The 25,144-nt window shown below is 35.7% G+C and overlaps 1 protein-coding gene across 4 annotated transcripts in view; it reads left to right on the forward strand.

The window, feature by feature from the left end:
- Positions 1 to 25,144, forward strand: part of ADK (adenosine kinase) — a 559,277-nt gene that overhangs the window by 256,060 nt on the left and 278,073 nt on the right. For all 4 annotated transcript variants that reach the window (XM_037804922.1, XM_037804925.1, XM_037804923.1 and 1 more), the window contains exons 5-6: positions 15,524 to 15,696; positions 18,425 to 18,533. In XM_037804922.1, coding sequence (XP_037660850.1) covers positions 15,524 to 15,696; positions 18,425 to 18,533 — 282 coding nt within the window. The remainder of the gene's footprint in view (positions 1 to 15,523; positions 15,697 to 18,424; positions 18,534 to 25,144) is intronic.

A 25,144-nucleotide genomic window follows, 5' to 3' on the forward strand; every position in this document is an offset into this window, starting at 1 on the left:
ATGTGACTGAGTGAAAATCTCTTTGCTGCTTTGATCACATACACCTTGAAGGAAGGGGTAATTTAATAGAGGCTGTCATAGTTCATTGTTGTCAATAAACTCTGACTTGACCTTTGCCTTATGTTTTTGATGTTGCTGCTCATAGGTGTTGATGGGCAGATGTTTACTGCCTTGAGGGGTTTTGCTTTTTATAAATTGTAGGCTAGAATTAGTAAAGGAGAATGGTTTTTCTCAATTCTTTGGTTATTAGTTGGCATGGTTGTCCATGGAGTTTGTGGAGTTTTGAGGCGAATGTTCAGCTTCTGTGGTTTCTGGGTGACTGCGTAAGAGTGATATTCTTACTTCTCGAGAACGCTGTGATTTATCTCTAAAGGTTTCTTCCTGTCTCCCCACCTCAAAGACTCAGTTTAAAATGTCTATGGTTGTTTCTTCTTATTTTGTATGCAGTATATTCTTCTGTTTCTTCATGGATTTAGAGCATGTTAGAGCTGGAAGTAATGGATATCTTAGAACATCACAATTCCTTGATTTTTACAGTTAAAGAAAATAATAAAAAGATTTGAGTTACTTATTTTCCAAGCCAGTTCCAGGTCTGATGATACTCATTCCATTATGCTTTGCTTCACTTACCTTTCTTTCTTTATATCTAGAGTAATAATTAAGAGGATACTGTTTTAGTTTCCTAGGCTGCTCTAAGCAAATACCATGAAATAGATTGGGCATAAACTGGGAATTTATTTGCTTGTGGCTAGAGTACAGGTAAACATCCAAATCAAGGCATCATCAGGGCAATGCTTTCTTCCTGAAGGCTAGCTGCTGGCAATCCTTGGCCCCTCTGCCACATGGCAAGGCACATGGCAGTGTCTGCTAGACTCTCCCTTCTACTTCTGGGTATCATTGCTTTCAGTTTCTTGCTCCTGTGGCTTTCTCTGTGTGTGTCTCAATTTAATTCTCATATAAAGGACTCCAATAATAGTATTCAGACCCGTCCTGAATGAGGTGGGTGATACCTTAACTCAAGTAGCCTCATCAAAAGGTCCTACTTACGATGGGTCCACACCCACAGGAATGGATTAGATTTAAGAACATGATGTTCTGGGGTACACACAGCTTCAGACCACCACAGATATCTTTTAGAATCAGACAGACATGGGTTTTCATCTGAGCTCTGCCACTGATGTACTCTCTCTGTTTCCTCATCTGTAAAATGGTGGTTTAGGTTAAATTAGATAACATAGTAGGTAAAGCTTGCATAAAGCTGAGCATGTAGTAAGTCCTCAGTAATTTGGTTCTGAGCTATTATTGTTGTTTTTAACTCATCTTGGGTTAATCAGTGTTTTTTAGTTGACACTTTGGTTTATTTTTTTTTTTAATTTTGCTTTTTGATTAGAGAAGTGTGTTTACAGAACAATCATACAAAAAGTACAGGATTCCCATATTTTTTAAGCACAAGCTTCCTTAAATTACTGGCGGAAAGTGTTTGGAATATATGGGGAAAATGATAAAATGATTTTTAAATGGCTTAAAAATTATGATAAATATATGGAGTAATAAGTCTTTTAAACTTCAGAGCAGCTTTGCTACCATCTACTTTTATCTGAAGATGCTTGAAGGTATTGCCGTATGTATTTACAGCATTCTTTCACTAGGATTCAGTTGGCAATTTCAATTAATGTTATGGAAATGCTTCATTGAATTCTGTTTCTGAAGACATTTTGTAGATGACTTTTTTGTTTTAAAGATCTGATCTCTCCTTACGAGTTTGCTGTTCATTCCAACCAAAAAGAAAGACTCACTTCATATTGCATAAGTAAGACACTAAAAGCAATAGTAGGCTTGCTTTTGAAAATCTTGGGAAAACATAAAAGTAGAATACTTGCTATCCATTTTATAGGGCTCTTGTTACTTAGAAACATAAAAACCTGAAGTCTTATAACACCATATTCAGGTACTGCATTACTTTTCATCATGTAGTTTTGAGACCTTTGGAGATTAATACATGCTAACTTTTTTTTTTAATAATTTAAAGAAATTAAGAAAAAGTTTCAGAAAGTATAAGTTTAAGAAACATATATGGTATTTTAAATTTTAGTTAAATAGCTTTGGATTAAATTATACTCTTGGTTGATTTAGTGATGTCCTATGAGCTTGCTATTCTTCTGTTATTAAAAAAAAAAAAATTATGTCCCATCTCCCTAGCCTCCTCCCCCCTGCACATGGGGAACCTAAACCCTTTTAGGAATCTGATGAAATCTGTGAATCTTCTCCCCTAGAAAATATATTAAAGTTTTCTTATAATTTCAGGGAGTTCATGGATTCCTCCTTCCCCTCATATACCCTGAAGTATTAGGGGCCCACAGACCTCATGTTGGTTCAATCATAAAGCTATTTATCTTTGAACTTTGCCTAAGAGAAATGGGACACTATTGAAACAGATTTTTGGAAGATTACTCTAAATGCAGTAGATTGGAGGGAAGCAGAACTGAAGACAAAGAGATGCATTAGATGTTTTTGCAAATGGAATATTCTGCCATAAAAAGGAATGAAGTAGTGATACATGCTACAATATGGATGAACCTTGAAACATTAAGCTAAATGGAAGAAAGCGGGCACAAAAGGCCTCATGTTTTACAATTCCACTTATATGGAATGTCCAGAAAGTAGATTAGTGATTGTCAAGGGTTGGGGGGGAGGTGAGAATGGGGAGTGAATGCTAATGGGTATGGAGTTTCTTTTTGAGGTGATGAAAACGTTCTGCAATTAGATAGTTAATGGTTGCACAGCCATGTAAATATAATGAAAACCAATGTAGTGTACACTTCGAATGGTGTTATGGTATGTGAATATATTATAAGTAAAAAAAAAAAAAAACTAGAAAAAGAAGCTTTTGCAGTAGTTTGAATGAGAGAAGGTGGTGGCCTGCACTAAGACAGTGATAATGGAAGTTGAGAGAAATAGGTACATTTGAGAGAAATTTAGGGATATGTAGGTTTAGTAGGCAAAGTAGGACATGGTAGGCATTTCATATTCAGTAGCTCTGATGTCAGGACTAAACTAAAGATAGAAATGAGGGGTGGTGTAGCCGGTAATTGTAACCATGGTAATAGATCAGATCATATGTAGAGACAGTGTATAGGGTGAAAAGAACAGGAAATCCTTGGATCCAGCCCTGAGAAACACTAAGGGATGGGGAAAAGAAACCTGTGAAAGATAAAGAAAAAGCGACTGTATCCATTATGACTAGAATGATGCCTCAAAATATTCAAAAAGTGTTTGTGGAATGAGTTGAATGAAGATAGACTAAAAATTCTTCTTATTATACCTCAGTGCCCTGTTATTATCATCATCATCAATTCTCTGTAACAGAGTGCCTCAGGCAGTTTGCCTACATTCTAACATAACAGTCCTCAAAATAATTTGGCAAGCAATGTAATCTCTGATAGAGTGAGTAATTTATCATTAAGAATCTATAAACCATACAGCTGGGAGATAAATTTACATACAGCCAAATGTAAAGTTTGCATGTTTTCTACTAGGCCAATGCTTCCCAAAATCTGTTCTGAGGAATAAATGTTGAAATGTATTTAATGACAAAAACAACAAAAGAACCGTTGCTGGGGATAATAATAGAATTATTGGTAATCAATATTTATTAAAATACTTACCAACAGAGGAAACGGAAATTTTGGCAGAAAGGTGTACAGCATACTAATTATTGAGGGAGAATGAATTCTTAATACAATTTATGAAAATTTTGTGTTTGACTCTTTCTTACTGGTAATACAGCAATCATCCGAGAGAATTAATCCTTTAAGCTGTGTGATATATGCTATTTTCCTAACCAGTCTACTTCAATTTTTATTTCCTCCCACCCTTTGCAATCTGCTTGTTGCTGTTATTTCCCAGTTTTGACATTTAATTTATTTTAGTTGTGCTTTACAGTTTTCCTGAAATGCCTAATTGAGTTTTCTGGCATAAGATTTCCTGTCTTTATCTTACAACTATTTTAGCATCTATATATTGTTCTTCACAATTCTGTTATTGAATTGAATTAAAGTGAATATAGCGTTATTTAGAAGACTGGCTCTTGAGTATAATGTCAGTTGTATCTTCCTAAAAACTGCATTTAGGTGACAAAGAGGAAATTCATCTGAAAGGTGAGGTTAATATTAATGGAAATGTTTCTATATGTTGAAAACTCTTGATGTGAATCTTAATGCGCCATTTATTCCAGCCCCTTCTTAAATTCAGTTGTAAATTTTCTTCTGCTGATTCCTTAGCTTAATGAGGCATCCTTACTTATTATCTCATTCCTTTGCTCAAAAACCCTCATGGGCACCCTTCTACCTTCAGAATGCTGCCTGAACATCACAAAGTAGAATTTAATAATCTGGTCTAGATGTACCTTTCCTATTAGTCTTTTCTTTCCCACTTAGTGTCTCTGTCATTGTACCCCTAATAGTCCTTTATTTATCTTTTTCACTGTTTTTGTTAATACTACGTTCTTTATGTTCCGCAGTTGTAAACTTGAGACTTACAGGGGATCTGCAGGTTATCTTAAATTTTTGAGGGAAACAGTGACATCTGTCATACACCAAACACTTGTTCCACGTTTTCAATGTTAGATTGCTGCATTCCTTTAGGTGGCTTCTTATCTTTGCAAAACTGTGTTTCTGATGGTTTCTTTGATAAGAAGCAAGTGCTACCCAAAAATGAATATGAAACAGGAAGAGAGGGTGGTGGTGACCAGTCAGATACCAAGGACTGAGACTTGTACATGGCCCAACAAGTGCCAAATTGTTAGGATATACTTATTGAGTTGTTTAGATCTATTTAATAAAGGGAATTTTTAAGTATTACTTTTGCTCTGGGCACCATGATAAAATTCCTAAGAAACAAAAGGAGCCATGTACTATGTTCTATGCCTCTACTTTCCAGTGTATAGACATTTTTCAAAATCATACCCATCCTTCAAAAACCAGTTGATAATGTCACTATCTCCTAAAGTCTTTTCTGATCCCTTCACCTGCAATTAATCTCCCTCCTGGGTGTCTTCTAGAGCTTTGTTTATTACATAAATTGTAATGTTCTGCCTTTTTAATTACTTTTAAATAGAATTCAACTAGCTTAGCTATTTATTTAAAATTACCAATTATGACTGTGGCTTTCCTGTTTTCAGTTAGGTGCAGTTATTTATAAAATGGTGAGGCCCTTTATACTCTGTATTAAAATGATCGTAGTATAATAATATGTATCATTTATTGAACCAAAGCATACGTTTTGCTATTTCAAATTTTTGCAATATCTTCACAAGATCATAGGTTATATTAGTCTATTAGTCAGGTTTTTCTGGGGAAATAGAACCAACAAGAGTTATCTGTAAATAGGGTACTTTATAAAAGTGTCTCATGCCACTGTGGGGATGCACAAGTCCAAATTCTGTAGGTCAGGCTGCAAGCTGACAACTCCAATGAAGGTCCTCCATGAACTCCCCAGGAGAGACTGGCTGGCTGAAGAAGAAATGAAAGTTCTCTCTTCTCCCTTAAAAATCTTTAACCGATTGGATTAAATCTAACTGATTGGATTCTCTCATTGTGGAAGACACTCCCTTAGTTGATCATAAATGTAAGCAGCCACAGATGCAATCAGTTGGCTGATGACTTAATAACCCAGCCTGCTGGTTTATCAACCAGCCACAGATGTACTTGCAGTCACAGTTAGGCTAGGCCAGTGCTTGTTTTACCAGACAACCTGGGCACCATCACCTGGCCAAGTTGACGCATGAACCTAACCATCACAATTAGCCACATTTTATATTGAAAGAAATTGGGGTTTAGCAATGTTTATTTCTCTATTTACAATGTACCTGCAAACTTTGATTATTCTAGCTCCTTTGCCTTACCCTATTGTTTATAGTATCAGCTTTTTGCTATCTTTGAAAACACTATTGAGATTTTGATTGGGATTGCATTGAATCTATGCATCAGTTTGGGGGATAACAACTATCTTAAGAATAGTGTTTTCTAATCCGTGGGCATGGTACAGCTCTCCAATTAGATAGATGTTTTCTTTTTTCACTCTCATCAATCTTTTGTACTGTTCTATGGACGTATTTTGTTAAATTTTTCCGTATGTATTTCATTTTTATGCTATTGTAAAAGGCATTCTGTTTTTTATTTTAATTTCCAACTGTTCCATAGTATTTATGGAAACATCCTAGATTCTTGTGTATTAGTCTTGAATCTTAAGACCTTGATAAAAACATTTTTAAATTCTAGAACATTTAGGTAGATTTTTTATGATTCACTATATATATTTTGAGCATGTACAGGTTAATATCCAGTCAAAGCTTCAAGGAGAACTCTATATAGATTTTAGTTCATTCCTCTCTTAAATTCTGTCCCACAGTTTCTAGTCTCCTGACTTCTTGAACTCTTATCTCTATCCCCTCATTTCAGTGAGAATTCCAGGCTCTGTTTGATTTTTTACTTCCTGCGCCATAGTTTGGAAATTACCTCCTGGCAGAGAGCCTGCACGATGTCAAGGCTCACCTTATTATTATTTTTTTTTTTTTCAGAGATCACAGTTCTACCCTGCCTGTGGTTTCATGTCTGAAAATAGTTGTTCCATTGGTTCTGTTTTCTAGTTGTTTACAGTACGGGGTAATTCTGGATGCTGCTCTTCCTCAGGGCCAGAGCAGAAGTTAGAGATAAGTTTTAAGGATATACCATACATATATAAATAAGGAGAAGCTGGGCGGGTTATTTTAGCTGAAAGCAGCAACATAATCAGAGGTTATGCATAAGGTTGAATCTCTCCTGGAGAATCTGAAAATGTAGTGGCAGTGACTTTGTGCTAGGAACACCATTATTTTAATCTTTTTATACCATAGTAGGTATGCATTAAATGTTTATTGATTGATGTCAAAATAGTAGAAAACATATTGGTTCAATCTTGGTGACATTTTGTTTTTTTTTTGTTTTTTTTTTTTGTTTTTTTTTTCATTTTTATTGAGATTGTTCAGATACCATACAATTATCCAAAGATCCAAAGTGTACAATCACTTGCCCTGGGTACCCTCATACAGCTGTGCATCCATCACACTTAATTTTTGTTCAATTTTTAGAAACTTTTCATTACTCCAGACAAGAAATAAAGTGAAAGATGAAAAAAGAAAAAAAGAAAAGGAAACTCTAATCCTCCCCTATCCCTAACCAACCCCACTCAATTGTTGACTCGTAGTATTGATATAGTACATTTGTTACTGTTTATGAAAAAATGTTGAAATACTACTAACTGTAGTATATAGTTTGTAATAGGTATATAGTTCTTCCCTATATGCCCCTCTATTATTAACTTCTAATTGTATTGTCATACATTTGTTCTGGTTCATGAAGTGATTTCTAGTATTTGTACAGTTGATCATGGACATTGCCCACCATAGGATTCAGTTTTATACATTTCCATCTTTTGACCTCCAACTTTCCTTCTGGTGACATGTATGACTCTGAGCTTCCCCTTTCCACCTCATTCACACACCATTTGGCGCTGTTAGTTATTCTCACATCTTGCTACCAACACCCCTGTTCATTTCCAAACATTTAAGTTCATCCTAATTGAACATTGTGCTCATACTAAGCAACCGCTCCCCATTCTTAAGCCTCGTCGTATATCTTGGTACCTTATATTTCATGTCTATGAGTTTACATATTGTAATTAGTTCCTATCAGTGAGACCTTGCAATAATTGTCCTAATGTGTCTGGCTTATTTCACTCAGTATATTGCCCTCGAGGTTTTGTCATCAACCCATTTTTTTTAATATGGTTTTGTTCACTTACCATACATTCCATCCCAAGTAAATAATCGATGGTTTTCTGCATGGTCATACATTTATGTGTTCACCACTGTCACCACTGTCTATATAAGAGCATCTACATTTCTTCCACAAGGCAGGCGGGAGAGTCAAAGAAGGTAGAGAGGCAAAAGAAAGAGGAAAAAAAAAATGACAGCTAGGAAGCAGCAAAAGGAAAAATAACCTTAAATCAAAGTAGAATAAAGAATCAGACAATACCACCAATGTCAAGTGTCTAACATGCCTCCCCTATCCCCCTCTCTTATCTGCATTCACCTTGGTATATCACCTTTGTTACATTAAAGGAAGCATAATACAATGATTCTATTAGTTACAGTCTCTAGTTTATGCTGATTGCATCCCTCCCCCAATGACTCCCCATTTTTAACACCTTGCAAGGTTGACATTTGCTTGTTCTCCCTCGTAAAAGAACATATTTGTCCATTTTATCATAATTGTTGAATACTCTAGATTTCATCAAGTTACACAGTCCCAGTCGTTATCTTTCCTCCTTTCTTGTGGTGTCTCACATGCTCCCCACCTTTCTCTCTCAGCCATATTCATAGTTACCTTTGTTCAGTGTACTTACATTGTTGTGCTACCATCTCCCAAAATTGTGTTCCAAACCACACACTCCTGTCTTCTATCACCCTGTAGTGCTCCCTTTAGTATTTCCTGTAGGGCAGGTGTCTTGTTCACAAAGTCTCTCATTGTCTGTTTGTCAGAAAATATTTTGAGCTGTCCCTCATATTTGAAGGACAGCTTTGCTGGATACAGGATTCTTGGTTGGCGGTTTTTCTCTTTCAGTGTCTTAAATGTATCACACCACTTCCTTCTTGCCTCCATGGTTTCTCCTGAGAGATCTGCACATAGTCTTATTAAGCTTCCTTTGTATGTAATGGATTGCTTTTCTCTTGCTGCTTTCAGGATTCTCTCTTCATCTTTGACATTTGATAATCTGATTATTAATTGTCTTGGCATAGGCCTATTCATATCTCTTCTGTTTGGAGTATGCTGCGCTTCTTGGATCTATAATTTTATGTCTTTCATAAGAGATGGGAAATTTTCATTAATTATTTTCTCTATTATTGCTTCTGCCCCCTTTCCCTTCTCTTCTCCTTCTGTGACACCAATGATACGTACATTATTGTACTTTGTTTCATCCTTGAGTCCCCGGAGACGTTGCTCATATTTTTTCATTCTTTTCTCCATCTGCTCCCTTGCGTGTAGGCTTTCAGGTGTTTTGTTCTCCAGTTCCTGAGTGTTTTGTTCTGCCTCTTGAGATCTGCTGTTGTATGTTTCCATTGTGTCTTTCATCTCTTATGTTGTGCCTTTCATTTCCATAGATTCTACTAGCTGTTTTTTTGAACTTTTGATTTCTGCCGTATACATGTCCATTGCTTCCTTTACAGCCTCTATCTCTTTTGCAATATCTTCTCTAAACTTTTTGAATTGATTTAGCATTAGTTGTTTAAATTCCTGTATCTCAGTTGAAGTGTACATTTGTTCCTTTGACTGGGCCATAACTTTGTTTTTTTTAGTGTAGGTTGTAATTTTCTGTTGTCTAGGCATGGTTTCCTTGGATATCCAAATCAGGTTTTCCCAGACCAGAACAGGCTCAGGTCCCAGAGGGAAGAAATATTCAGTATCTTGTTTCCCTGCGGGTGTGTCTTAGAAAATTGCTCCACCCTTTGATGCCTCGGGTCACTGTGCTTTTCTGCCCAGCAGGTGACGCCTGTTAGCCTATAATTCTTGACTGGTGTGAGGAGGTATGGCCGTGTTCCCCCAGGCTCTGGGGTCTGGTGCTGAATGGAAAGGGCCCCACCCCTTTCCTCCTAGAGACAACAGACCCCTCAGGTGGAGGTCATTAGCATTTCAGTGGTCTCGCTCTCTGGTTGTGGTGTCTCCACCCTTCCCAGAGTCACAGCCCTGGAAACTGAAAATGACTGGGGCTTTCTCCACTGAGCCAAAAAAGAAACAGATAGTCCCCTTCAGACCCAGTCAAGGCGACCCTCCGGCTCTCCCAGGTCAGTCGTCACCCAAAGCCTCTGTCTGTTTTTTGGGGCTGCGTACCTGTAGCGAACAGTTCACACTTGCTACTTAAAACCCCTGTTGGAGCTCAGCTGAGCTATATTCACTTGCTGGGAGAGAGCTTCTCTGTGGCACCAGGAGGCTCCGCAGCTCGGGCTATGGGGGGGGGGGGTCTCCCGACCTCGTTCCACAGGTTTTACTTACAGATTTTATGCTGTGTTCTCGGGCATTCCTCCCAATTCAGGTTGGTGTATGATGAGTAGATGGTCTTGTTTGTCCCCCCGCAGTTATTCTGGATTATTTACTAGTTGTTTCTGGTTTTTTGTAGTTGTTCCAGGGGGACTACTTAGCTTCCACTCCTCTCTATGCCGCCATCTTGCCCGAGTCCGACATTTTGTTTTTGTAATAGAGTTAGAGATGTATTAAAATTTTAACAGAACAGCTAGCAAATTAATTTAGAAATTTAAAAAATTGTTAATGTTACAACTTTTTTGATAATGTTTATCAGCTAGATTATTAAGTGCAATGAACATGGCTTCCACTTTGTGAGTCTGTTTTGGCTTAAACTCAGACTTTAAATTGATTGACTTTTGAGTGGGAATCACTGATCTAAAATAAAGTTCCCACATTTTATTAGGGTCCTGATATCAGATATAGCTAGAATTTCCTCTGCTGAAATATTCAGTAATGGAATGATAATAAAGCATGCAAAATATTTCTATTTGTCCCATTTTTGTCTTGCAGATTCAAATAATATTAATTTTTAATGGAGACATTTCAGTTCATTTAAATCCTGAATATGAAATAGTTCTAAGTCATTTTTGAGCCTGACAGTGAGTCAATATAGCCCGTGTTTCAGACTGTAGTTTGAACAGATAAACTCTCTGACTATAATTAGGCTGAATTACATTATAATGACTTCTCTCTTACTGAATGAAGTTTCCTATTATTTTGATGTCACATTAAATTACTTAAATGATCTTAAAGTTATTTCACTTTGCTTTTTGTGTTTTACTTCCGAAAGCAGATATGCTTGATACTTTAATCATGCTTTCTATGTGAAAAAGGTGAATTACAAAACGACGCATAGATATTTTTTGCTGTTAAATTTATACCTTCCTTGAGTGTGGTTTAAAGTCTATTAGGTATTGATGTTGATATATTGTAAGATATTACTTGCTTCATGTGTTCTACTCATTTTAATAAATATCTAAGATTGAATAAATTAGGTTTAAATAAGTGTTCTTCTCTGAAAGGAATGATAAGGTTACAGTGTCTTTGGTTCACCCTTTTATTCTGAAAATTTTCTAAATTACAGAAAAGTAGAAAGAACAGTAAAATTAACCCTTCATATAGATTCACCAATTGTTAACATTTTACTACATTTGTGTTCTTTCTTTGTGTATAAATATGTGTATACATTTTTCCCCTGAACCATTGAAAAGTATTTATCCCCTCAAAAGCAAGGGTATTCTGCTACATAACCATAAATATTATCACAGTCAAAAAATTTAACATTGATACAATAGTATTTTTCTGATATATGATTCATATTCCAGTTTTAGCAATTGTTTTAATAGTGCTCTTATAGCTGTTTTTTCCCCCCCGATTCCAGGCAGTAAGGATCACATATTCCTGATGTATTTGTCATGTTTCTTTAGTTTATTTTGATCTGCAGTGGTCTCCTTGCCAATATTTATTATCTTTCATGACATTTTCTTCTGTTAAGAGTCCAAGCCAGTTCCTTATAATATGTGCCACCGTTTCTGATTGCATCTTCATGATAAGATTCAGTTTTAACATTTTTGGCAGGAATATTACATAGCTGATACTGTGTATTCCCAGTTCATCACATCAGGAAACATATAATGTCTGTTTATTGCCTTATTGGTGATGCTAAGTCTGATCATTTGGTTGAGATAGTAAACCTCAGATTTCTTTTTTGGAAATGTCTTCCCTTTGTTGTTAATAAGCAATCTGTGGAGCAATACTTTAATAACATGCACTTTTTCTGTTCCCCCAAATCCTTTTCCCCATCATGGTTTTAGTAACCATTGATCATCCTTGCCTGAATCAAATAGTTGCTGTAAAGTGGTGATGTTCTAATTCTATCATACATTCTACATTTATTAGCTGACTTCTATATAGAAAACCTTTCTTTTCCCACTCCCCCACTGTCTTTTTAATATGAATATAGTCACTTGAAACTTTAAAAAAAAAATGCAGTGTTATAATCTACTAGTAACTTTATTCCTTTTGATGCTCAAATTATCTCGGATTGTGCAGAGAGAGCCCATTCAAGCTGGCTCCTGTGTCGTTTTTGACATGACTCCATTAATCTTTGAGCACGTCCTTGTTTCTGGCACAGTATTTTCACTGTTCCCAACCTGCAGCCATTCTCAAAGTAGATTTTGTTTTGTGGGGAAAGGTAACCACAATATAGGCACTGTATATGTTCATTGCTACTAAAGGATCGTTTCTTCTAGGCCCTTGCAGTCGAAAGAACTAAGGCATTTATAAATTTTAACTAACTCTTGTTCAAATCCAGCACCATAGAATTCTTCCTCATTTTGCCTCCTTGTATATTTATATTTCCCTTCTACAGTATAAGCTTGGTTCCCAACAGCATCAACTTTATATTCATTTAATCTGTACCATGCAAATAGTTTCATAAGTACTACACCAATAGCATTACCAGCAATAAACCTACTATGCTGGTTTGAATGTATTATGTCCCCCAAAACACCATTATCTTTGATGTAATCTTGTGTGGGCAGATGTATCAATGTTGATTAGATTGTAATTCTTTGAGTGTTTCCGTGGAGATGTGCCCCACCCAACTATGGATAATTTCCATGGAGGTGTTACCCCACCCATTCAGGGTGGGTCTAAATTAAATCACTGGAGCTATATAAATAGGCTGACAAACAGAAGGAATTCAGTGCAGCTGAGAGTGACATTTTGAAGAGGAACTACAGTCAAGAGGGACACTGAAGAATGCACAGGAGCTGAGAGAGGAGCTTCAGCTTACAGAGACATTTTGGAGATGGCCTATGAAAACAGAGAAGCTAAGAGAGGACAAATGCCCCAAGAGCAATTGAGAGTGATACTTTGCAGAGAAGCTGAAGCCTAGAGAGGAACGTCCTAGGAGAAAGCCATTTGGAAGCCAGAACTCCGAAGCAGATGTCAGCCACGTGCCTTCCCAGTTGACAGAGGTTTTTTGGACACCATTGGCCATCCTCCATTGAAGATAGCCGATTGTTGATGACTTACCCTGGACACTTTATGGCCTTAAGACTGTAACTGTGTAACCAAATAAACCCCCTTTTATAAAAGCCAATCCATTTCTGGTGTTTTGCATTCCGGTAGCATTAGCAAACTAGAACACCTACCAAATAAAGTTAAAGATTTTTTTCTATTTTTTCTGTTGTTCCTTATATATATTCCACTAAGGATGTGCACTCATAGTACTGTATTGAAAATTTATTTTTTCTGTGTGGTTACATTTCAGTTGATTTATTTCTTTCCATTGTATTCAGCTTCAGAGTTTGGTTCAATGTTTTTTCAAATTGAATTTCATTTTTTGAAAATGCAAATTTTCAACATGTTTCGAAAGTCAAATTTATATGAAAGAATATATTCAGAGAAGTCTTTTTTTCTAACTCTGTTCCTCTACTCCATTCCCACCCACCCTCTTAAATACCATTTTCTTTAGTATCTGGTTTATTCATCCTGTAGTTCTTTTTGCAAACTCAAATAAGCAGACTCAGAATTATATATTAATTCTGAAAGAATATGTGGGTACACCAAAAGAACATATATGTTCTTAATTCTTAATCATTCTTAACACAATAGCATATTTGTCAAATATTTTTTCTGCATGCATTGATATGATCACATGATTTTTCTTCTTTAGCCTGTTGATAATGATGGGTTACATTAATTGATTTTCAACGTTGAACCAGTCTTGAATACCAGGAATAAATCCCACTTGGTCGTGGTATATAAAGTTCTTATACATTATTGGTTTTTATTTGCTAATATTTTGTAGAGGTTTTTTGCATCTTTCTTCTTGAGAGATGTTGATCTGCAATATTCCTTTCTTATAAAGTCTTTGGTTTTGATATTATAATTTATAATTTTTGTTATAAAAAGAGTTAGAAATTGTTCCCTGCTTCTGTTTTCTGGAAGAGATTGTACAGAATAGGAATTGTGTCTTCTTTAAATGTTTAGTCAAATTCACTATTGAACCCATCTGGGCCTGGTGCTTTTTGTTTTGGAAGGCTATTAATTATTGATTTAATTTCTTTACTAGATATAGGCCTATTCAGATTATCTGCTTCTCCATGTGTAAGTTTTGGTAGGTTGTGTTGTTAGAACCTTGCTTTTTTAACTTAACAAATTACCCTGTATATTGCTCTGTATCAGTTCGTAGAGCTTTACCCTAATTTTTTTTAAAAAATATAGTTTATTTGTGGGTATAAATAGTTTATGGATGGACAGTTAGGCTGTTTCTAATATTTTGCCATTACAAATAATGTCCCCATGAATACTTACACATATGATGTTTCATGTATGTAGATGTGTATCTTCAGAGTAAATATCCAAAAGTAGAATTGCTAGGTTATCAGGCAGTTAGTCTTGTAGTCTTCCTTTTGTTACTTTCTGTTCCTCTCCGAATCCTTTACTTCTCACATATACATGCATTTCTATTATACTCCAAACATTTGAGAATGTGTAAGATCTTGATATCTTTTGATTTTAAATATTACATGTTTCTTTCACTATAAGTGTTTGAAACAAAGTAGGTGGTGGTTTTAGAACAACTAATAAAAGTATTATAAACTTTAGGGATTTCAGGGAGGATAACAGTTCAAATCAGTGAATAGTATACATTTTAAAAGAAATCTGGTGTCATTGATTTATAGCCAAGAAATTAAATTCTGTGAAACTCACCTTAATAAAAAGATGAGGTATTTGTAATTAGGCTTAGAATTTTTAACATTCCTTACTAGAATTTTTTAAAGAATTTATTAGACATAAGCATATTTTAAGTTAATTTATATGTGAATTACTTGTAAGTATGACACTGGTGACAATCAGTTCATATATATTTTTATGCTAAGCAGTGGATATACATTAACTCATCTTTTCATTAATCCTCAACAACCTCAAGAGACATATTTATAATTATTATCCTAACTTTACACAAGAGAAAACTGAGGCACTGAGACTGATTAATATGCTGTTATACAACTAGAAAGTTGCAGAGCCAAGATTTGAACCCAGGCAATCCTGATAAAGAAGTTTAGGCTCTTTATAATAATGCTATCCTACTTTTATTGAGCCTCACTATTATTTTCCTAGATCAAGCCATTATTTGACCCAGTGTCTGGTGAGTTTAGGTTTTGAGCTCTTAACCACTATGTTCTATTTCCCCTCCTTAATACAGTATAAGATTTTACATGGATATTAACATACCAAATTTGTTAAAAGTGGTAGTGAGAATTGAAATTCCATTCATAATAGTCACAGCTTCTCACAAAGCCTTCTTTTTTATGCCACTGTCCATGGCAGAATACTTAGCTATGTGTACCATTTTTCCGACCCATTAAATTATTTATGTTCCTATTTTTCAGTGGATGATTCAGCAACCACACAAAGCAGCAACATTTTTTGGATGCATTGGAATTGATAAATTTGGGGAGATCCTGAAGCAAAAAGCTGCTGAAGCCCATGTGGATGCTTATTACTATGAGCAGAATGAGCAGCCAACAGGAACCTGTGCTGCGTGCATCACTGGTGACAACAGGTCAGTGTAATTCCAAGGGAGACACTATACTAATTGGCTATATAAACACTGGTGAAATCTGAATTCCAATCTGAATTTGAAATTTGGACCTCACGTTTATAATTGCTCTTAATGTTTAATAAGCCCTTCCTTGTTTCATTTTTCCTTTTTTTTTTTTTTTTTTTTAATTTATTTACCTCATTGAGACTGCTGTTATCTTCAGGATGCATAATTGAATTGTAGGCATGGTATGGAAGTTTAACCTTGTCTAGTCTATCTGTACTTATTATAATTAGGATCAGAAAAGGAAAATGTTTTATTCAATATCTTGTAGCTAGTTTGTTGCTGAGCTGTGATTGGAAAGTGTTTTTTTCACCATATCCTGAGATTGGAATGTTAAAAATATAAGCATTATACACACATATTATATGTAAAATATATGTCTTATATATAAAATACTACATGATATCCAGTCTCATATGAATTAGCTCATCTAAAGCATTTTTGGTTAATACTCCATATGTTGGTAATCCACCATAGAAATAACTTATTACATTTCTGTACAGTTTTACTTATTAGAAAATTTCTCTTTATATGATGTTGAATATATCTGTCTATATCTTCCATGCACTTCTTGTATTTATTACTTTTTAGCTACATGGAGCTATTCCTTCAGTACATTCAAACATTGCTAACATTGTTTTACCGTGTTGTTAATGAGCAGAAGCTTTTTTCTCCTTTGCAAGGGGTGAACAAGATATCTTTCCTGGCTTTTATATTGTTAGAATTATCAAAGATTATCTCTCTGTAAATAGTGATTCACTAGAAATTTTGCGTTCTTTATAGTTGGAAATGTTTTAAATCTATCCTCTCTATTCACTTCCTTCCTTCCTTTTCCCTTCGTTCTTTCCTTAGGTCCTTCTTCACCTTCCTTTCTTTCTGCCCTTCCTTCTCTCTCCCTTGTTTCTCCATTCTCCTTTCTTATTCTTTTTATTTTCTCTCATTCCTTGTCCTCTAACAGATATGTTTTAAGGACCTGTCTGTCTTCTGGGTATAGGGGATTAGTATAGACAATAGTCTTTAAATAACCAAAATATAACTTCTGAAAGTAATTAGGGCACCAAAGCCATTTTTTGGTATGTAGAACCACTAATCATTCTGTCTCCTTATGTTTTGGGGCCAAACCATGGAAGCATTGAAATATATTTGCTTAGACCTTTGTTCTTTTCAAATTTCCTGAAACAAACTTTAGTCTGCAGATATAAAGTTTTCCCATTAGTGAGAAGGTGGTCATGTTGTGCCTCGATACTCTTGGGTTAGAGTAAAATTGCTAAAAGATTTTTGAATGCCAAATTGCTCTTTTAAAGAATGGTTAGGATAATATTAATCTCTCAGATGTCAAAAACATAATTTATATGCTAATATGATTATGATGATTAGTAAGATTCAGATGATATGAAAAGTCAGAAGCTAGGGGAGAAACCCTCACAATCTAAACCCTCTACCCAAATTCTAGAACCTAAAAGCACTGGAGAAATTGTTTCAGATAAGGCTGGAAACACTTGCTACCACTGTCCAAATCAAAAATCAAAGAGTTAGATGGTGCAGTGTCCCTCTTAATCCAATTTCTTACTCCCCAAACTCAGCAGATACTTAAATTATTCTTTTGGAGAAACTATGTGGTTTTATTATTAAAATACAGTTAGGTGCTCGTACCACAAATATTTGCTTTTATTGAGCAGCCACTTTGCCATAACTTTGGTAAAGTCTTGTTATTGGAATGTTTTTGAAGATTAGGACTGATTTTTTTAAGTTCATCATATAGTTATTTTATATTCCTGACTATATTGTTGCATGGTACTCTTATTTTCATTCACTTAATTGAATGTCAACAGATGGAAGAGAATTGTTTTTTTTTTTAACAGAGAAACCATATTACCAAAGTCTCAAGTCAGAGAGGATATGTTTAAGCTATTACATTTATTTAGAAATTGAGAAAAATTGGCCAAATTATTTTATAAATTCTGGGTCAGAATGAGAAAGAAAAGTATTTATATTAATTCATATGCAATATAAATAAGTATTTCATTAGGTTTAATTGTTGGTCAATAATTAAAAGATTTGGGTGGCTTTTCTAGCAAGATTTGAGATGGAGTATGCTACATAGATTTACCAGCTGCAAAACTGGAGCAGCCCAGGGCAGTCAGCAACTGTAGAAACTAATTTTAAATGATTCTAGTCCTTAAAATGTAATGGTTTGCAAATTAACTCTTCATAGTAAATATGGTCTATTTTTCTATGTGTTTAAAACATTAGTCAATGTATACTATGCTGATGCTTATTTTTATAAAATATTTTTTCTGCTATGGTTGCATAGGTTTTTTCCCCCCATAACAACATAGTACCTTTACTTCTTATCTGTATTTTGAACTGACATTTTAAAATAGATAATCTTATCATTTTGGTATCAAAAACATACTTAAATGCCAGTTTCTCAGAACATCAGGTGATGCTTAGGATTAACATAAAGTCTCTGTTTACTCAAAGGCAAATAGAAGTCGCAAAATGTTCTCAAAACAAAATTAATTTTAGTTACATTTTATTAAAAATCAATATGCAGAAGTTTTGAAGAATAAGAATTAAAATGTAAAACAAAGAAGTTTCAAAAAATATTCAGAGTTAGGTATATGCAAAAACATAAGTTTGGCTATAATAAAGGTAAAATCTACTTGCTTTTTCTTTGGTTTAGATCCCTTGTAGCTAATCTTGCTGCTGCCAATTGTTATAAAAAGGAAAAACATCTTGATCTGGAGAAAAACTGGATGTTGGTAGAGAAAGCAAGAGTTTGTTATATAGCAGTAAGTATCTACTTAATTCAAATTTACGGCACTTATTGACACTGTAGATTATAGTTATTTGCTGCCATACATATTTTCATAATTGTCCTTTAATTATCTGCAAATTATATACCCATATCAAGGCATAAGTTAGATTCACTATTACAAATACAGAACAGAAATAGAAACATTCTATAATAACATAATTTGTATTGTTTACCTTCAGGTCTGTGTCTGTGGATAGATGCTTCTTAACAAAATCCAGAATTACATATTAAATTAGTTTCTCAAAGGTCTTTTGAAATAATTCTGCAAGTTTACATTTTACATTTTTAGGCAACTTGTGAATGATACATGTGTTGCGTGGGAAAATATTATTAGCATAAATATTCACTGCAAACTCTTTGGGCTTATTTGCCTAAAAAATCCTAATTGCTATTTATTCCATAGTAATTATCATGACATCTTTTAATTTAATATTTCAGAAACATTGATCATGACAAATCTCTTAAATCTGTGAGTGAGGGCAGCATGTAATTTGAATTATTAAATCTTCTGACATAAAAATAATTGGTTAAGAATTCATTTCTAAAATAGAACTGTATTGAAAATCCTTCTGCATTAATCTTCCTGTGATTAGCTTGTTTTTATTTAATGTGAGTTACATGTGGCTGATCACAAATAAGTAGATACCTAAGGAAAATTGAGGGCACCTCATATGCATGTAATATGTGGTTTTGGCATAACAGCTGTTGCCATTCCACTACCTGAACTGTGTGGAACAGCTGGTAAGAAGTGTAAAAAATTGATTATCCAGTAGAAACATGTTTATTGAAAATATAATTATTTCTTTCAGTCTAATTTTAATGTCTCCTACAGCATGTTTATGTGCATTGCTATAGGTTTACAAGGTTGTTATTGATTACTTGGTATAACAGATCCTACCCCTTTATAACTCAAAAAATGCTTGCGTTGAGAAGATGATATATAAAGGAAAATCATGCTACCTCTCTTGCCAATATATGAGGAAAGCATTTCAGAAATTCAAGATTTTTCCCCTTAAGTATTTTCTATTGTATTTTATTTCTCAAATGGTCTCAGTTTTTGTTAATGTCTTGGTGACAGGTTTTGGTAGTGTAATTCTTTAGGGGAGATTTACTTACTATTTCAAGTCAAATAGCGCATGGTTTAAGGCACAATTTATGTTATATTACATATTATTTACATTGACTATGAAATATGGCAATATGTTATGATGAAAATGTGCTTTCTTAACTGGATAGTTACTACTACTAAGGCAAGACTTTCCTGAGTACTCAATGCAATACCTTGTGAATTATGCGTTTTTCTAATCTAGGTGGGGTGGGAACACTATTCCTTGCCATGTGTGTACCTCAGACGCTATTCTCTCTACATTCTTTTCCCTCTGATAATTTCAAATGGCTCTTTCCCAGGCACTGCTTGTTATTCTGCTGAATCCTGAAGAGGGACACTGTAGATGTCTGTGCAGCTTTCTCCTCTCTGATATTTGGGCCTCTGAACCCTGCTTTGTTCTCCCATTCTCTCTGCTTTATCTCAACAATCACAAAGTCCACTTCAGTTTCCCTCTTTGTGCTTTATATTTTTTGAGATTGGGATTTTTGAGTTTCTCTAATCTCTGTACTTCATTCAGTTTGAAAATTTTTATTCAAATAATGTATATCTCTATATATCCACTATCCGGAACTCCAATTAATATTAAGCTATTCGTAGTTGTCCCATAGGCCAGCAATGCTGATTCCATTTTTTTTCTTTTTTCTCTCCATCTTTAATTCTGGGTAGTTGCTATTGCTATTGCTATGTCTTCATGGTTACTAATCTTTTCTTCTGCAGTACTTAATCTGCTATTAATCCTGTCCAGAGTTTTTTTTTTTTTTTTTTTTTTTTGCAGATTTTATTGAGATATAATCATGTATGTATTCATCCAAAAGAATACAATTGGTGTATTTTTAATCTCAGTATAATTTTCATCTCTGGAAGTTCGATGTGGGCCGTTTGTGTTCTTGCCATGTCTCTACTTAATGTACTTATGATATCCTCTACGATTTTTATCTTGTGTAATATGGTTATAACAAATATTTTAATGTCCTTGTCTGTTCTCATGTGTTTTTATTCTGGTTCTTACCTTGTTCTTGGATTGTTTCCTCATAAACATGTACTGAAGACATTAAACGGAACCTCTGAAGGTCTCCAGAGTTCTCTCATTTTGTAGCTCCCCTCTGCTCTGAGCAGCTCTCTCCTCTTTGTGGTTGGCCCTTGTGAATGCACCTACGTTGGCCTCCCTGAACTCTCCAGTCCTTCTCCTCAACCCAGGAGATTACCAAGCTCTGTTTAGGTCTCCCCCACTGAACTGTAGCCTGGAAACTCTTACCAGGGAGTAAGTAGGGGTAGTTGAAGGGCTCGCCTTGTTTTGTCCGTTCTCTGTTTATTGCCCATTGTCTGAAAATAGTTGTTCATTGTTTTAGTTGCTTAAGGTGGAAATATAAATTCATTCCTTAGTAGTCTGTCTTGGTTGGAAACATTAGTCCCAAATTGATTTTGGTTTTTCCCTTTTTTTAGATGACTTCCTTTTTCTGCAAGGTTGCCTAACTAATATTTTGTTTATATTTGGACCTTTAATAACTTAATCAGGATATATTTCTATGTCCATTGTTCTATACTGACTTTTCCTGGAATATGGTGTTCATTTTAAACTACAGACTTATTTCTCAGTTTACCTAGTCATTTTTTTCTTTCCCAGTCCCTAAATTTAATTTTTTTCTTTTCCTTGACCGGAGAATCAAAAATTACCAAAGTCATGACTGATAATTGTGACATAGAGAATAATTAAGTTTTGATGAGAAATTGGTTCTTAGTAGTAGTTCAACCTCAAAAGCATCCCAAAACTGTGGTCTATTACAGGGTACTCTAGTATACAATGATGTTTCTTTTGTCAGCCTAAAAAGTCTGTAAAGTCAATGTGTTTCTATGCGATTGTCTTCAAGATAATAAGCTGCCGATTGTCAACAATAAAATAAACCAGATACCCCTCTTCTTTAAAAAAAGGGGGGGAGGGCATCCCTTTTGTATAAAACTCTTTAAAAATTTTGTTAACTAACATTATAGCTACTTTTCCTAATATTTTTAGTCAGCCCTGTATTGTATTTTGACTACATTGTGACTACAATAGGAACTTGCACTATTTCTAAAAACATATTTTATGGCTAAAATGTTACAAGTTTCAAATACACTGTAAAGCACTAATCAGCTAGCAATTTGGGCTTATTATAAAGAGCATTTTAAACTTTAGAGATTAAAAAGGTATTTAAGTAATAGAGTTTAACAAGGTTTTCAGTAGCTTGAAACTTATTTATGTAAACAAAGTCAGCTAGATATGTGCCCTTCACTGTTAAGTACTATAAATAAAAGAATAATGAATCATAGTTTGTCAGTAATTTTCTGCAAATATGGAACTGATAGTTTTATTTTTCCTTTGGTACCCTTGCCTATTTCCTTCTTTCTGTAATTTCTCCAGTGTCCATGGCTTATTACAGACTGTTTTCCCTGTCTGTATTTATTTCATAACTCCATCTTGACCCCTTTTATTCCTTTTAGCCTAGAATCTCACTATCTGGGGGAATACGGTTTTTTGAGGGTAATGTTTTCAAGCATTTGTCTCTGGAATAAGATTTTAGCCCAGTAGAAGAAACATGGTACAGCAAAGTGTACAACCTTGGAGGGTAGAAATAGAATTCATACTTGAAAAGGATGGAAGTATTTGTATATAATTGACTTGTTAACTGATTAACAAGTGTTAATCCGTAACATATGGAAAACCTTAGTTTTCCATCTCCTGCTTTGTTTTGCCTGTGTAGGCTTTACACTAAAAGTCATACCTAGGCCATGAGTAATATTTTATCTTAGTAGAACTGTTATTTACATTCAGTTACGGTTATATATCTTTGTCAGTAGTCTGAAATCAATAAATAAAGTCCTTAAAATGAGGTGTGATAAATTGTAAGATATCTAATCTATGAAAATCTATGAAATCAAATGTTTGAAATTTTGTAAGTCAGAAATGTGGTGTGTGAACAATGAATAAGAAATTAGAATGACTATACAATGAATAATATAATTGCTAATTTTTTAGGATTTGATCTTTTGGCAGTATTTATATACTTAAATTTAGAATGTATGTCTCTTATTCTTGGCTCTGTCATTGAAAAGATGGTTGAAAATAAAGGCTCTGTTGAAAATGAGTGATTTGTTTTTAAATGGTAACCTGATAGATGTGGAATAGTGTAAAAATAAAAGGAAACAGGAGGGCGGGGCAAGATGGCAGACTGGTGAGCTGTATGTTTTAGTTACTCCTCCAGGAAAGTAGGTAAAAAGCCAGGAACTGCGTGGACTGGACACCACAGAGCAATCTGTCTTTGGGCATACTTCATACAACACTCATGAAAACATGGAACTGCTGAGATCAGCGAAATCTGTAAGTTTTTGCGGCCAAGGGACCCGCGCCCCTCCCTGCCAGGCTCAGTCCCGGGGGAGGAGGGGCTGTCAGCTCCAGGAAGGAGAAGGGAGAATTGCAGTGGCTGCTCTTATCGGAAACTCATTCTACTGATTCAAACTCCAACCATAGATAGACTGAGACCAGACACCAGAGACTCTGAGAGCAGCCAGCCCAGCAGAGAGGAGACAGGCATAGAAAAAAAACAACACGAAAAACTCCAAAATAAAAGCAGAGGATTTTTGGAGTTCTGGTGAACACAGAAAGGGGAAGGGCGGAGATCAGGCCTTGAGGCGCATATGCAAATCCCGAAGCAAGGCTGATCTCTCTGCCCTGTGCACCTTTCCTTAATGGCCCTGGTTGCTTTGTCTATTAGCATATCAATAACCCATTAGATCTCTGAGGAGGGCCGTTTTTTTTTTGTTTTTTTTTAAATCCTTTTTGCTTTTTCTAAAACAATTACTCTAAGAAGCTCAATACAGAAAGCTTCAAAGAATTGAAATTTGGGCACGTCAAGTCAAGAGCAGAACTAAGAGAGCTCTGAGACAAAAGGCAATAATCCAGTGGCTGAGAAAATTCACTAAACAACACAACTTCCCAAGAAAAGGGGGGTGTCCGCTCACAGCCACCATCCTGGTGGACAGGAAACACTCCTGCCCATCGCCAGCCCCATAGCCCAGAGCTGCCCCAGACAACCCAGTGTGACGGAAGTGCTTCAAATAACAGGCACACACCACAAAACTGGGCGTGGACATTAGCCTTCCCTGCAACCTCAGCTGAATGTCCCAGAGCTGGGAAGGGGGAGCAGTGTGAATTAACAGAGCCCCATTCAGCCATCATTTGAGCAGACTGGGAGCCTCCCAACACAGCCCAGCAGCCCAGAACTGCCCTGGGGGGACGGCACTCACCTGTGACATAGCACAGTCATCCCTCAACAGAGGACCCGGGGTGCACAGCCTGGAAGAGGGGCCCACTGGCAAGTCTCAGGAGCCATACGCCAATACCAAAGACTTGTGGGTCAGTGGCAGAGACAAACTGTGGCAGGACTGAACTGAAGGATTAGACTATTGCAGTAGCTTTAAAACTCTAGGATCATCAGGGAGATTTGATTGTTAGGGCCACCCCCCCTCCCCGACTGCCCAGAAACACGCCCCACATACAGGGCAGGCAACACCAACTACACACGCAAGCTTGGGACACCAATTGGGCCCCACAAGACTCACTCCTCCACTCACCAAAAAGGCTAAGCAGGGGAGATCTGGCTTGTGGAGAACAGGTGGCTCGTGGACGCCACCTGCTGGTTAGTTAGAGAAAGTGTACTCCACGAAGCTGTAGATCTGATAATTAGAGATAAGGACTTCAACTGGTCTACAAACCCTAAAAGAACCCTATCAAGTTCAGCAAATGCCACGAGGCCAAAAACAACAGAAAATTATAAAGCATATGAAAAAACCAGACGATATGGATAACCCAAGCCCAAGCACCCAAATCAAAAGACCAGAAGAGACACACCTAGAGCAGCTACTCAAAGAACTAAAGATGAACAATGAGACCCTAGTACGGGATATGAAGGAAATCAAGAAGACCCTAGAAGACCATAAAGAAGACATTGCAAGACTAAATAAAAAAATGGATGATCTTATGGAAATTAAAGAAACTGTTGACCAAATTTAAAAGATTCTGGACACTCATAGTACAAGACTAGAGGAAGTTGAACAACGAATCAGTGACCTGGAAGATGACAGAATGGAAAATGAAAGCATAAAAGAAAGAATGGGGAAAAAAATTGAAAAACTCGAAATGGACCTCAGGGATATGATAGATAATATGAAACGTCCGAATATAAGACTCATTGGTGTCCCAGAAGGGGAAGAAAAGGGTAAAGGTCTAGGAAGAGTATTCAAAGAAATTGTTGGGGAAAACTTCCCAAATCTTCTAAACAACATAAATACACAAATCATAAATGCTCAGCGAACTCCAAATAGAATAAATCCAAATAAACCCACTCCGAGACATATACTGATCACACTGTCAAACACAGAAGAGAAGGAGCAAGTTCTGAAAGCAGCAAGAGAAAAGCAATTCAGCACATACAAAGGAAACA

This window comes from Choloepus didactylus, chromosome 15 (assembly GCF_015220235.1).
Source record: "Choloepus didactylus isolate mChoDid1 chromosome 15, mChoDid1.pri, whole genome shotgun sequence".
Taxonomy (NCBI): domain Eukaryota; kingdom Metazoa; phylum Chordata; class Mammalia; order Pilosa; family Megalonychidae; genus Choloepus; species Choloepus didactylus.